General features: G+C 35.8%; 1 protein-coding gene across 2 annotated transcripts in view; it reads right to left on the bottom strand.

Moving 5' to 3' along the window:
- The window catches only part of LOC103499364 (structural maintenance of chromosomes protein 4), a 32,562-nt gene that overhangs the window by 13,214 nt on the left and 5,255 nt on the right, over positions 1–14,093 (bottom strand). For both annotated transcript variants that reach the window (XM_008462350.3, XM_051090681.1), the window contains 8 exons: positions 9,403–9,481; positions 9,092–9,249; positions 7,921–7,996; positions 7,674–7,802; positions 7,465–7,609; positions 7,059–7,189; positions 6,518–6,670; positions 6,244–6,433 (listed from right to left, as the gene is read on the bottom strand). In XM_008462350.3, the coding sequence (XP_008460572.1) occupies positions 6,244–6,433; positions 6,518–6,670; positions 7,059–7,189; positions 7,465–7,609; positions 7,674–7,802; positions 7,921–7,996; positions 9,092–9,249; positions 9,403–9,481 (1,061 nt within the window). The remainder of the gene's footprint in view (positions 1–6,243; positions 6,434–6,517; positions 6,671–7,058; positions 7,190–7,464; positions 7,610–7,673; positions 7,803–7,920; positions 7,997–9,091; positions 9,250–9,402; positions 9,482–14,093) is intronic.

Consider the following 14,093-nt stretch of genomic DNA (forward strand, 5'->3'; position numbering starts at 1 on the left):
AGTTTTATTTTTTATTTGTCAGGGCTTTTTGTAGCCTATATATATTCTTCCCCTTTGTATTCTTTGGATTATTAGTGTTAGTGATATATAATTAAATTTTCTTTCAACTAATAGCTTAAGTTTTTGGGTGAATTGATGGTTTAATATTAGTATCGGAGCAGGTGGTCTAGAGAGGTTCTGTGTTCAAGCCCCTGCATTGTCGTTTCCACCCCAAATTAAAATTGATTTCCACTTGTTGGGCCTTTCAAATATTTCAAGTCCAGAAGTAAGGAGGAGTGTTAGTGATATATAATTAAATTTGCCTTCAACCACTAGCTTAAGCTTTTGGGTGAATTGGTAGTTTAATAATTATAAAATAATAAAAGCGGCTTCTATCATGGTTTTTTCTCGCTGTACTAGGGTTTTCCACATACACCTTACATCGTCCTCTTCTTTTCAATATATACTATAGCAAGAAGATGATTATTATAGTATTAGATAGTCCTTGCCCCAAACAGCCCCTTATTACATCCTAACTTTGATCACGAAGATCTTATCTTGTTTGACATAATGTAGTGGTTGAGAAGATGGTTGCCTAAGATGATAATGACAATTGGTATTTAGTCTCTCTCCTTGTGACCTGCCGGAAAGAAAGCAATTGGGTGCAAATGGGTGTTTGCTATTAGCGTTAACTCTGACGAATCAGTGGCTTATTTGAAAGCTCGTCTTGGTACCAAAGGTTATGCACAAATATATAGGACTGGTTATTCTAATTATCTTCTCCTCTATAGCTAAATTAACGCCAATCCAACTATTTCTTTCCATGGTTGGTCCTCAAGATTCACAATTGCACCAATTTAACATTAAGAATGATTTTCTAAATGTTGATCTTCAAGAGGAAGTTCATATGGAGCAACCACCTCGATTATTGCTTGTATGGATTGCAAAAAATCCCACAAGCTTGGCACTTGAACGATTTAGTATGAAGAAAGGTTTGTCTGATTGTTTTGTTTTCTATCGAGGATCTAGAGATGATATTAACACGCTTACTATATATGTTCATGATATTATTATCACTGAAAATGATGTCTTGGTATTCTAAGGTGATGTGTTTTTTATTAGGTGATATAGGACTTCTTAGTGAAGTTTCTGAATGGCATATCTTCTGCTTCATTTTGAAGTTCTACTCCAGTAGGGAGATTTGTTAAATCAAAAGTAAGCCTCAAGGCTTTAGTATAGACAATCTCGAAAGGGCATTTGCCAGTTGTTATGTTCTTCATATTACTGAAGGCAAACTCGACTTGTGCATGGTCCATATCCCATTGTTTAGGGTAAGATCCACTCAAGCACCGAATCAAATTCCCCAAGGATCAGTTAGTGACTTTGTGTGGCCATCTGTTTGGAGGGTGTGAAGTGGTGCTGAACTTTAGGGTAGTATCAAACTTCTTCCGAAGAGTCCTCCAAAAATGGCTTAGGAATTTGACATTCCTATCAAATATATTTGTCTTTGGAATCCCATGAAGTCTTACTACCTCTCTAAAGAAGAGGGTAGCATCATAAAGAACATCGGTTGTCTTCTTACAAGCTAGAAAATGAGCCATTTTACTGCATCTGTCAACAACTACCATCACAGCATCGTAACCTTTTTGTGTTTGGGTAGGCCCACAACAAAGTATATTGATAGGTCTTCCCAAAAGTTCTTATGAATTGGCAGAGGTGAATATAGGCCAGCATTTATCGAGGTTCCCTTGGCCCTTTGACAAACTGCACACCTTTTCATTAAATTATTGGTATCCCTCTTTGCTTGTGGTCAAAAGAACCTTTGGCTAATAATGTGGAAGGTTTGGTCTTGAACAAAATGGCCGGCCTATCCTCCAACGTGGGCTTCTTTGATCAAGGCTTCTCTTACTGATGTTTGAGGGATACAAAGCTGGTACCTTTAAAAAGGAACCCTTCAATTATGTGGAAGTTCGCTTCAAAGATGTGATTAAAGCAGTTGTTCCATATTTTCTCAAAATCTTCATCATTTTCATATAATTGTGGGAGATGATTAAATGCAACTATCTCGGCCGAGAAGATGGTTAATAAGGTTCCTTTCCTACTCAAAGCATCTGCAACCTTATTCTCTTTCCCGACTTGATGTTTCATAGTGAAGTCAAAACATTGGATGTAGGATATCCAACGAGCGTGCATTATGTTTATACTTTTTTAAGCTTGCAAGTATTTCAAGGATAAAAGGTCTGTGAGAAGGATGAACTCTTTGGATAAAAGATAGTGGTCCCAATGCTTCAAAGCCTTTACAAGAGCATATAACTCTTGCTCATATGTGCTCCACAACTGCCTAGAGGGGCTTAATTTCTCACTAAAGAACTCCACTGGATGTCCCCCTTGAGATAAAACTGCTCCAATTCTAACTCCACAAGCATCTACAGCCACTTTAAAAGGATTATTGAATTCTGGTAGTTTTAGGAACGATTGACTGCTAAGCTTCATCTTAATTGTTTCAAAGCTTTTCTGTTAACTTTTTCCCCATAAGAACCCTCCTTTCTTTAGGCATTTAGTTATGGGGCTGTGATAGAGCTAAATTTTTTGATAAACTTCCTGTAGAATGATGTCAATCCAATAAAAGCTTGGACTTCCTTTGTTGAATTTGGAATTGGTCAATTTGTAATAGCTTCCACCTTAGCTTCATTCGTCCTTATTTGATTATTGCTAATGACGAAGCCTAGGAATGAAATTCTTCCCGTATAGAAGGTGCACTTTTTCGTATTGATATATAGCTCATTCTTCTTTAGGGCTTCAAAGACTAGTGTTAGGTGTTGAAGATGATCTTCACTATTGCTATACACCAAAATGTCATCAAAATAGACGACAACAAAATTATTTAAGAAAGAGTGGAGTACTTAGTGCATTAGGTGCATGAAAGTGCTTGGAGCATTAGATAGGCCAAAGGGCATTACAAGCCATTCAAATAATCTTTCATTTGTTTTCAAGGCAATCTTTCACTCATCCCCTGACTTTATTCGAATCTGATGGTAACCACTTTTTAAATCTACCTTTGAGAAGATGAGAGCTCCTCCCAATTGATCCAGTAAGTCACTTATTCGTCAGATAGGAAACCGGTATTTGATGGTTATTTTATTGATGGCTATGCTGTCAACACACATCCTCCAACTACCATCCTTTTTTGAGGTCAAGGCTGGAACTATGTAAGGACTAATACTTAGTTGTATGTGTCCTTTCTTTAAAAGTCCAATATGTTGATGTAAGATGGCATATTCCTTTGGGCTCATCCTATAATGAGGAAGATTGATTTGGAAGGGAAGAGCCCGGAGCAAGGTCAATACTATGTTGTACGTCTCGTAGAGGAGGAAGTTTGGTTGGCTCTTCTTCGATGCTTGAGAATTGCTCCAATAAGTCTTGGATTTTTTAAGATACATGCTCGAGGGATTGTGGAGGGATGGCCTGCAATAACAAAACCTAAAATATCAATCCCTTGGTCTTTCACAAACGGTTTGCCACTTACAGTGATAAGGTGGTTATTAGACAACTTCTAGTTGATGCCTTCTTCATTCTTCTTGCTTAGTGGCAATAGGATTATCTTCTCGTTCATCCATTGGAACCCACAAGTGTTTTACCGTCCTCTAAGTATGCTTGGATGTCATATTACCATGGTCTCCCAAGTAGGATGTGGCAAACATCCATATCAAGCACATCGCACACAATTTGGTCTTTATAGCTTCCTCCAATGAATAAAGGAACTGAACAAATTTCAGTTATCTGTGAATCTCCCCCTTTCTTGATCCAACCTATCTTGTATGGATTAGGATGAGGTTCTACCTTACGATTAAGGGCAAAAGTCAGTCTTTCTGTCTTTGGACATGAAATTTTTGTTGTTGCCACTATCAATGATCATGATACAAACTTTGTTCTAGATAGTACATCTAGTCTTGAAGAGGTTGTGCCTTTGCTGGCAGAACTACCACCTTTTGGTGCAATCAAAACCCTTTGGAGTACACAAGAGAGCCTCTCCCATCATCCAGTTCAAGGGATTCTTCTTCTTGATCAAAACCTTCTTCTTGTTCATTCTTGGAATCTCCATCGTCATCTAAAATTGATAATATTTTTCTCTTAGGCCAAGAATTAGAGTGGTGGTCAATTTGACCACAGCCAAAACACTTGCTCAAATTGGGCCTTTGACAGAGATTTTCAGATTGCTTCTTAGAGCTGGTTACTATCTTCTTTCCATTTGGATCAGGGTTTCTTTCTTTTTCTTGATCTATTGTGGCTTGGGAGAGAGAGGAGCCATTATTTACAGCCATGGACTTCCTATTGTTAGAGCTATCCCATGGGCCTTGCCTAGTACGCTTCTTTGAGCATTGAGCTTATTTCAATAAGTTCTTCAACAGATTCAGCATAGGTAATAACATTAGATAGAGGCAAAAAAGGTTGAAGTTTAACCGTCTCTTTGACGTCAAACCTTAGTTCTCCAACAAACCATGCAATCAAGTGTTGTTCATTCTCCATTAGGTTTGTTTTAGCTCCCAAACGGTGGAATTCTTAAATATATTCAGCCATGAATCGACCTCCTTGCCGGCAGCCTTGGTATTGATTGTAAAGGGTTTTTTCGTAATTAGGGGAAGGAATCTTGCCTACATTAACCTCTTCATTTTTTCCCATGAAACAATAGGCCTCTTGTCATTTCTTTTTCTATTGACTTCAACTTGCTCCAGCTTTAACTTCAAAGCAACTAAATACACTTTCTTCCTCTCAGGTGTATTCATGTAAGTGAAAAAATTCTTAGTATTTTTAAGCCAATCTAGAAAGGTTTCAAGATTCTTTTACCATCATAACTAGGCAAATCGGTCTTCATCTTATACTCGACTAGTTCTTTTCTTCTATCATCATACTGGGCCAAAATCTTCTTTCCTGATCATCGATCAATCTTTTTTGATGTTTATCATCCATAGAACTCCAATCTTGGGGATCTTGATAGCAATCTTGAAATATTGAGGGAAGTGCTTGATAATCTTAATTAGATCTCCTACTTGAACTTCATATCTTCTTTCTTGTTGGATTTGTCCTAATCTTTGATGCCCAGCTCCTCAATTGCCACGTTGCCCTCATTGTTGAACAAGTTCAGGCCGCTCTTCACGCACTACTTAAGGAGGAGCCATTGTTTCCAATCTTTGAAGAACTTCAAGAAGGGTAGCTTCAATTCTCTCCACTGAAGCCTCCACCGACAGTAAGCAACATGAGGTGGTTCTTAGAGAGAGGACAGGGTTTAAATATGTCAATGGGTTTTGAGCAGGTTGCTCAGCTGCCGCCAGTTGGTGCACGCCGAACAGCCATAGGTCCCAAGAGCTTATGGTGCTCTGATACTAATTTACTGTAAACTACCAAAATGTTTTTTGTTTGAATGAATTATGCCCCTCAAAGAGAGGGAGGAGTTTTATTTATAAGGAGGCTTTAATACAAGGTTGTAATCAAGTAACTAACTAAAACAGTTTATCTAACCATTTAACAGCTTTGGCTAAAAACAACTAAGTAGCTTATTACATCAGTATTTTTTGGATATTGAAGTAATGAGAAGCAAGAAAGGCTTTTAAGGCATGTAGTACCTAGACGATATCAAATATGCAACTTGCTAAAGAAAAAGAATTATTTAAAGATCATGAGAGATATAGAAGATTAATTAAAAGTTGAATTATTTAACAATGACATGACGAGATATCACTTATTTTATAAGTATTGTGAGTTAGTTTATGTCTTATCTACGGTGGATCATTAGGCAGCAGTAGAACAAATTTTATGTCATCTAAAAGTTGTATCCAGTCATGGAATCTTGCATTTTTGTGGGAGAAAATTTAACGTCGTGGAAGAGTATGAAACAAAGCGTGGTTTCACGTTTGAGTGTTGAGTCAGAATATAGATTCATGGCACAATCTGTATGAAATAACATGGAAGATGGGCTTAGTGTGACCGTCCCAGCTAGGTTGTGGTTTTATGATATGTTGATTCTTTTAAAGGGATTTCAACTAGAACTTTTAAGTAGTTTCTTTAAAGGAAAAAGAAAAAGAAAAAAAGTTGGTGCAAAATTCAGTCATCATGTGAACACGTCCAGTAAGGGTCTTAGGTTGTTACAAACTCACAGTGCTATATGCCCAAAATTGCATTATGATTTTTATAGCCCATGATGGGATGTTTTAAGATATCAAAAGCGTTAACATCAAAAGAATAGTATCTCAAATATAGAAAACTCACCGTCAATAGCACCTAAATCACCCATTCGCCCATATATGCCCTCAATCTCGTTGGTTTCCTTTGCCTTCAAAATTGCTTTAATGACCGATCCCTGACTTTTCTCTGAATCCATAACAGATTTAAGTTCTGCAACCTTCTGTCTAGCAGCATGTTCTACAGGAATAAGTGATTCTTGTTCCTTCATACACTCCTAAAAAGATAGTGAATCACTTTCATCATTTACCAAAGCATAACTGCATAAAAGAAGATAGAAATTTTCCCTTAAAACACATACTTGTTCTTCTTCTTGAGCTTTCAAGCTTTCCAATTTTCTCTTTTGAAGCTCAGTTTTAACCTGTTCAATGTTTATAGACTTTTCTTCTATGTTTTTCAGTATGTTAACCATCTGCTTGCGAGCATCATCAAGAGTTGCACGACCACCTTCATGCTGAAACAAATCACCATAATTTCAGTCAGCAAGATAAAATGCCAACTCCATATCTCCTAGAAAGAAATCCCCACTGTCAAATTATTATTAAAGGTCTTATATTATCATATCATAGCCTTCCCTTTAATTTTATAATAATTATTTCTGTTTTTCATGTTCTGCAGGAAAAAGAGGTATTATCAATGATACGAGAAAAAAGGAACTTGCAGCCTTAATTATCATGTAAAGTGCCACACAAAAAAGCCACATGAAGATCAACTTTAGTATCAGAAGATTTCTGTAAATGTGTAGACCAAAACTGTGAAGTAGAAAGGGATATTCTAGATAGGAGTAGTTGGTGTGTAATCATCACTCTGTACTCCAAGAAATGAATTTGCAACAATTTTACCTTCTGACTCAATAGTTTGCTCTCAGTACATGCGATGTTAAGTTTCCCTTTGTGCTCAGTCAGTTGCTTTTCCCAAGGTTCTAATTCAACACGAACAATCGCAAGCTCTGAGCGGTACCTCTCAGTTTCAACTAGAAGCAAATGAAATAAAGAAAAAAATAAATCAAAAAAATGTTGATTGCACCATTGGCTCAAACAAATAATCAACCTCTATAAAATTCTGTCTAGCAACAGAAACTTTGGAGACTTTTAGGCAAGATTGGAAGAAAATTTAAAAAAAAACAATAATAAAAATGAGGATTTAACAAACTCAGTCAACTGATTTGAAACAGTGCCAGCTTGATTAAAAAAACAAACACAAGACAATCATCAACCACCACCCTCAAACACAAGAAAATTAAATTACCTTTTGAACTCTCTTGAATCTCATCCAAGATTTTTTCCTCGTCTGAGAGAAGTTTTTGGAATTGTGAAATACTCTCCTCAAGCTTTGGAATCAAGCTTTTTGATTCTTCACACTCCTTTCTTAAGCCATCAATTTTTGTGGAATCCTGTAATAAAAGACAGGATAAGATTTATGCATGTGCTCGATACAAATTGGACATTATTTCACACCTTTTCAAGCTTATCATCAAGTTTCTTAATCTTTTGCTTTATGTGCTTCAAATCTTCACGGTATTTAACATCCAGACGTTCAAAGTCCTTAAATTTCTCCTTGGATCTTCGCAAGTCATTATCAAGTTCCTGATGATGAGTACAAAATGTGGGTATAAAGTGGTCACATAACATAATACCATTTTGAAATCAGGTCAAACAAAAAGAACTTAAATCTTTTAACAAAGTTGGAAGAAGCACAACAAACCTCTTTTCTTTTCATATTTTTTTCATGCACAGCTTCAAGCTCCTTCAACTCCTTGCTAGTTTCACGAATCTTTTCCCTACAACAAGAGCATCAGTCTAAACCAATATGGTTTTATTTGGGTTTTTTTTTTTTTTTTTCTGATGATAAGGAACAAGGAAAAAATGAACTGACCCAACGTAAAGAACTTAAGGGACGGAGAAGAGGGCTCCCCCTCCCCAGAAGAACTACTTAAACAGAATCTTCCAATTAAGAAGAGTCAAGACTCAAGAAAATAGGATAATCACAAAATAAATCGCTATATCTTTTACACCAACAAGCAACAGTGAGCTATACAAATGTGGTTTTATTTGGCGAATGAGAAAAATATTTCATCAAAATACTTAGCTTAATGAATTGATTTATCCTAAATATTCCAATTTCGTTCCACTCAACTCTTACCTGACTAAGTGGTCAAATTTATACCTCAAAAGAATCAAATTAGAAAATTGCACATAAACCAACCAGCAAACCACATAGAATAAAGCTAAAAAATGCCCAAATGCAGCTATAGAAACATTTAAACCTAGTTATTGAAAGTAGAGACGATGAACAAACACAATTTTACATGGGAATCCTAGTACAGGCAGAAAAACCACGGGGATAATTTTATTATTTTCTAATACTCATAAAGGTACAAAAGGGGAAATATTTATAGGCAACACGAGTCTAATTAACAGAATAAAAACTAGGGCAAAGTAAATTACATAACTACCCTTGGGCTTTCAATGTGACCAAGCCCATTATTTCTAACACTAATCATAAAATGAATAAGTGAAAAGGTAACTATAATATTAATTAACATCAAAGTACTCAACCCACACTAAAAAGATACTATTGCACTTTATAGTTTGTCTCATGTTTTAAACAATACCAAGCAAACCAAAAATAACCAATACCTATAGAAATAGCTAATCCAGCCAAAAGAGCACTAATAACCACCTAAAATTCTTCTAAAAAAACATAATAAGTCAACTATTGGAAGCCTTCAATTATAACATTTATTGAAGCTCAAGACAAGTGATGAAATTAGGACTAAATTTTACTCAACTTAGTATGAACGTAAATTCTGGACTTCTTCACTAGAGTGGCGAAATAAAGGAAGGGGAAAAGTAAAAAGAGATAAAGAAAGAACCTCTCAGTTTTCTTATTTGCCTCTAGGGTGGACACTTCATCTTGGAGTTCAGTTATTCTCTTTGTAGTATCCTCGTGAGCTAGTTTAGAGGCTTTCTCTCGCCACTTTAAATGTGATAATTCTTTCAACATGTATGCTTCTGCTTCGTTCTTCACCCCCTGTTATGCGTAGATGTAAAAATATTTTTTTTTTTTCTATTTTCTTTCTTTTTTTTTATTTTCTTTCTTTTTATCTCTTGATCTTTTAAAAATAAAAACTATTTCATTTATATATCAGAAAATACTTTTAAGTGCAGAAATAGGGAACTCTACCTCCAAGCCATCTCTTTCCTTCTCAGCTAACTTAACCATTTGCACCACACCGGTACGTTTCTCATTGAGGGACTCTAGCCTGAAAGACCAATATGCAATGTTTAAAATCCAGAAAAAAGTGATAATATATATATCATAACAGCAATGATAAATATATGGATTAAACCAACCCTGTTTTATACATGAGCTAGAACTGAAAATTATAAATTTGGCATTAGACAGATATTTGTATATCTATCAAATTTTAGATGTAACTGTCCATAGACGTTGTTGCATGGTTATAATGCTAAACAACAACAACAACAACAACAAAAAATAAATTAATAAATTAATTAAAAAAAAATTAGAACTTATATAGTATTTTAAATAAATAAATCAATTTTATTATAACTTTTCATAGGTATAGTTACAATGATAGTTTGCTTCTCAGCTAGTTATTTGATGCAATACGAATAGGGTATTATGGTCAAACCTTAATCTATTAGGATTAGAATTAGTTTCTTTTATTAATTAAAATTAGGATTAGTTTCTTTAGTTTACTAGGATTAGGATTAGTTTTCTTTTCAACTATAAATAGAGTACTTGTGTTCTTGTATTCACAACTTTTAAAACATTAATAAAGTTCTCATATTTGGTATACATTAATTTGGTATTAGAGCAGTTGTCTGGACTAACGTTGATTGCCATTGATGGAAAACCAAGAACCTCTTTGTGACACCGATCACAAGAGAGAAACTCTTCGTGACGCCGATCACAAGAGGGAGCTTTGTGAGTTGTGCTCGTTTCTAAACAACACATATCTAATAGAGGGAACCCTTAAAATTCCAAAAAAAAGAAAAAAAAACAAAGAATTATCAAGATTTTGCAAGAATGGAATTTTATAGTACTACAATTTGGGACGAAAATAATTATAGAGACCAATCAAGAATGATCGAGAAACATGCAAGAAAATTCAAGAATCGGTCCTACAACCATTATGATGAAGAAGCTTATTCAATAACACCCAATTTGTACATCAATTGTGAAGTTTTTGAAGAAATGAAGGAGGTCAAGAAAGTACAACGTTTGTTGGGAGAGAACTCAAAACGTGGAACAATTTTCAAGACATTTGCAAGAACTTAAAAAAGATGTAATTCAAGAAATCCGTTGTCAAGATGTGAGTGATGAACAAAAATCAAGAAACCCACACAAAAATTCAAAAATGGAAGAAAACGTCTCTGAAATTCTAAGAGTCAAAACAAAAGTCACCAAAGAAAAACAAAACCAATGCAAGATTGCACATCTTGAACCGGATGAGAAAGAAAAAATAAACAAAGATGAAGAAATAGTATGTGGGAACGAAGAAGATGAAACTATTTTCAAATTGGAGTCTATGCGACCCAGATTGGAAGGAAAATCGACACTGAGAATTGACAAAATTATGTTGTATGCAACTAGTTGGAACGAATTTCACCACTACACAAACTCAATTTTAGAAAATAGATAATTTGAAATCAAAGGGAGAAGTGGGCAAACTGATTCGAAGAAATTTGGAAACCTAATTACAATCGACTACGAAACAACGGGGGAGTTGACATGTCCCAAATAAAAAAAAAAGAAAAAGGGTATTTTGAGCAAGGTAGAGGTGACCAAACCAAAAGATCCAACCAAGAAGATGAAAGACATCGTTTGTGGAAAAGAAAGAAGAAAAGTGTGTGGTTGATAAAGATCCTTAAAAGCGTGTTGGCAACACATTTGCAGTTGTCCACGAAGGGGAAGAAGACGACACAATTTTTTGGCAACCCATTTGGTCCCGCAAAATTTTTACCCTTTTCACAGACCCTACCCGAAAGATCCATGACCTATGTATTCTATTTCTTCCTAAAACACAAACCCAAATCCAATTCAAATTTGGACATCATTCCCTTTTATTAAAGTCTATTGACCGAACCATACACAAATTTTAATGAAGTGCAAGAAACACATCCCTAATTGAATTTTCTTCACACTTACAAAATGGGTTTTTCCTCATTTTTTACCTGCTTCACTTATATCTAAAGCTTTCGGTACTTCCGCAACCTCTTCTGAAAGATCAGACTCCCTTGCTGGGTGGTATCCGCTTGCCCTCAGTAAACTCTTTCCGATGCCTATTCTGAAAGGGATACTTCTTCTTCTGGTCTCCCAAATTCTTTGAACCTCTCCTTTGTCACATTTTTTTCACAATAGAGGATTTTTTGAACAAATCGTTTCTTGGGCTCATTAGCTTGATCATGAAGATTGGGTATTTTTTACATTCATTTTTACCTTCATTTTCGTTTTAAAACTCGAGGACAAGTTTTTTTTTTGGTAGGGATAAAATGATGTATTAGGAATAGGGTATTATGGTCAATCCTTAATCTATTAGGATTAGAATTAGTTTCTATTGAAAGTAGAGACAAAGAGCACACACCGATTTACGAGGAAACCCGAGTACTAGAAGAAAAATCACGATACTTTCTTGTTATTATTTTCCAATGAAAAGGTACAAGGAGGGAGATTAAATAGAACACACAAGGGAGATATTTCATGAACGAACTAAACATATTGAGGTGGATTGTCACTTCATTTCGTGAGAAAATCCAAGATGGGGGTGGGTGTCCACAGCATATGTGAAGACCGGAGAACAATTGGGAGATATTTTGACCAAAGATGTAAATGGAGCAAGGATATGTTATCTGTACAACAAGCTGGACAAGATAGACATATTTGCTCTAACTTAAGGGGGAGTGTTATGATAGTTATATTATGTCCATTATTGTAATTGTACATACAGTCTAGGGCTCCTTTGTTCTCTATATATATGTAACTTTGCTCACACTCTAAATAGTAAGAAATATACTTTTCTCTGACTTCTTGAGTACAGTTTTCAAGTATCTCAAAATTCTGTTGACAGCTTTCATGTGATCCTCATAGGGAGCCTGCATAAACTGGTTGACAACACTCACAGCAATAAAAATATCAGGACGAGTATGGGATAAGTAAATTAAGTTACCCATAAGACGCTGATATTGTTCTTTATCAATTAGAACTTGATCATCAAAGTTTCCTAGTTTACAGTTGAATTCAATAGAAGTGCAATAGGACGACATCCCAACATACCTGTCTCGGTTAGCAAATCAATGATGTATTTTCTCTGAGACACAGAGATGTCTTCTTTAGATCTGGTCACCTCCATTCCAAGGAAATATTTTAGATTTCCCAAATCCTTGATTTCAAACTCAAACCCCATATTTTAACAATCTCATCAGTATCATCCCCAGATAGCATAATGTCATCGACATAGACAATCAATACTATAATTTTCCCTGCCTTGGAGACTTTGGCGAACAAGGTGTAATCGGAGTGCCCCTGATTATACCCCTGAGACTTGATGAAAGTGAAGAATCTGTCAAACCACACTCTTGGTGATTGTTTCAACCCATATAAGGATATCCGAAGCCTGCAAACCTAATTATTAAATCGAGGCTCAAATCTTAGAGGCAAACACATATATACTTCCTCTTTAAGATTTCCATTCAAGAATGCATTCTTAACATCAAATTGATATAGGGACCAATCTTTATTCACTGCAACAGACAACAAAACTCTAATAGTGTTCAAAGTATTCAACTTTGCAACAGGACAAAAGTCTCAAAATAGTCGATCCCATAGGTTTTAGTGAACCCTTTTGCAACTAGCTTGGCCTTATAGCTGTCAATTATACCATTTGCTTGAGAGTGAACACCCATTTGCATCCCACAATTTTGTCTCTTAGGTAGGCTGCAAATCTCCCAAGTCTTGTTCTTTTCAAGGGCCTTCATCTCTTCCATGACAGCATTCTTCCACTCAGGACAATCTAAAGCAATGTGGATATTTTTTGGCATCACATTAGAGTCAAGGCTAGCAGTGAAGGCTTTGAACTGAGGAGATAGGTTCTTATAAGAAACATAGTTAGCAATAGGGTGCGTAATGCAGGACCTGATACTCTTCCTTAGTGCAATAGGTAAATTAAGTGAGAGATCAAACTTAATGATATTTTTTGAATGATCCTCCCTAATTTCATTTTTAGTAACTCTTATACTGACCTCATTTTCATCATTACCGCCATTTCTATCTAGGATGACCTCAGTTTTAACATTACCCTATTCACCTATATTTTCAGGAATAGCTATCTCGGACTTATTACTTTCACTCATTTTACTGTCAATAGAATCAGTCATACCTTGACCTCGTAAAGGTTCAGAATCTTGAACTAGAGCTGGTAGATTAGCAGGAGACTCAACTTCCTTTCTAAGATTCCTCTTATAGTAGGTTTTCCAAGAACTTGGTTCGTAGGTAGGATTGTGTAATGAGGATTTGGGATTGGTAAGATAACGAAAGTAGGACCGGTAGACTCTAAGGATATCACCCAGTTAGAGTTAGACTCCTCACTCTCACTCTCCCCCTGAAGATGGCTAACAGGAAAGAAAGGACGATCTTCGAGAAAGGTAACATCCATAGAGACAAAGTATTTACAGGAAGACGGGCGAAAACGTTTATAGCCTCATTGATGCAGAGGGTAACCAACAAAAATACATGTCTGAGCCCGAGGAGTAAACTTAAATGGGTTAGGACCATGGTTATGAACATAGGTTGTGCACCCAAATATCCGAAGAGGAACATCAGAGATGAGACGAGTAGAGGGATATGACTCT

The sequence above is a fragment of the Cucumis melo genome, chromosome 10 (assembly GCF_025177605.1).
Source record: "Cucumis melo cultivar AY chromosome 10, USDA_Cmelo_AY_1.0, whole genome shotgun sequence".
NCBI classification, from domain to species: domain Eukaryota; kingdom Viridiplantae; phylum Streptophyta; class Magnoliopsida; order Cucurbitales; family Cucurbitaceae; genus Cucumis; species Cucumis melo.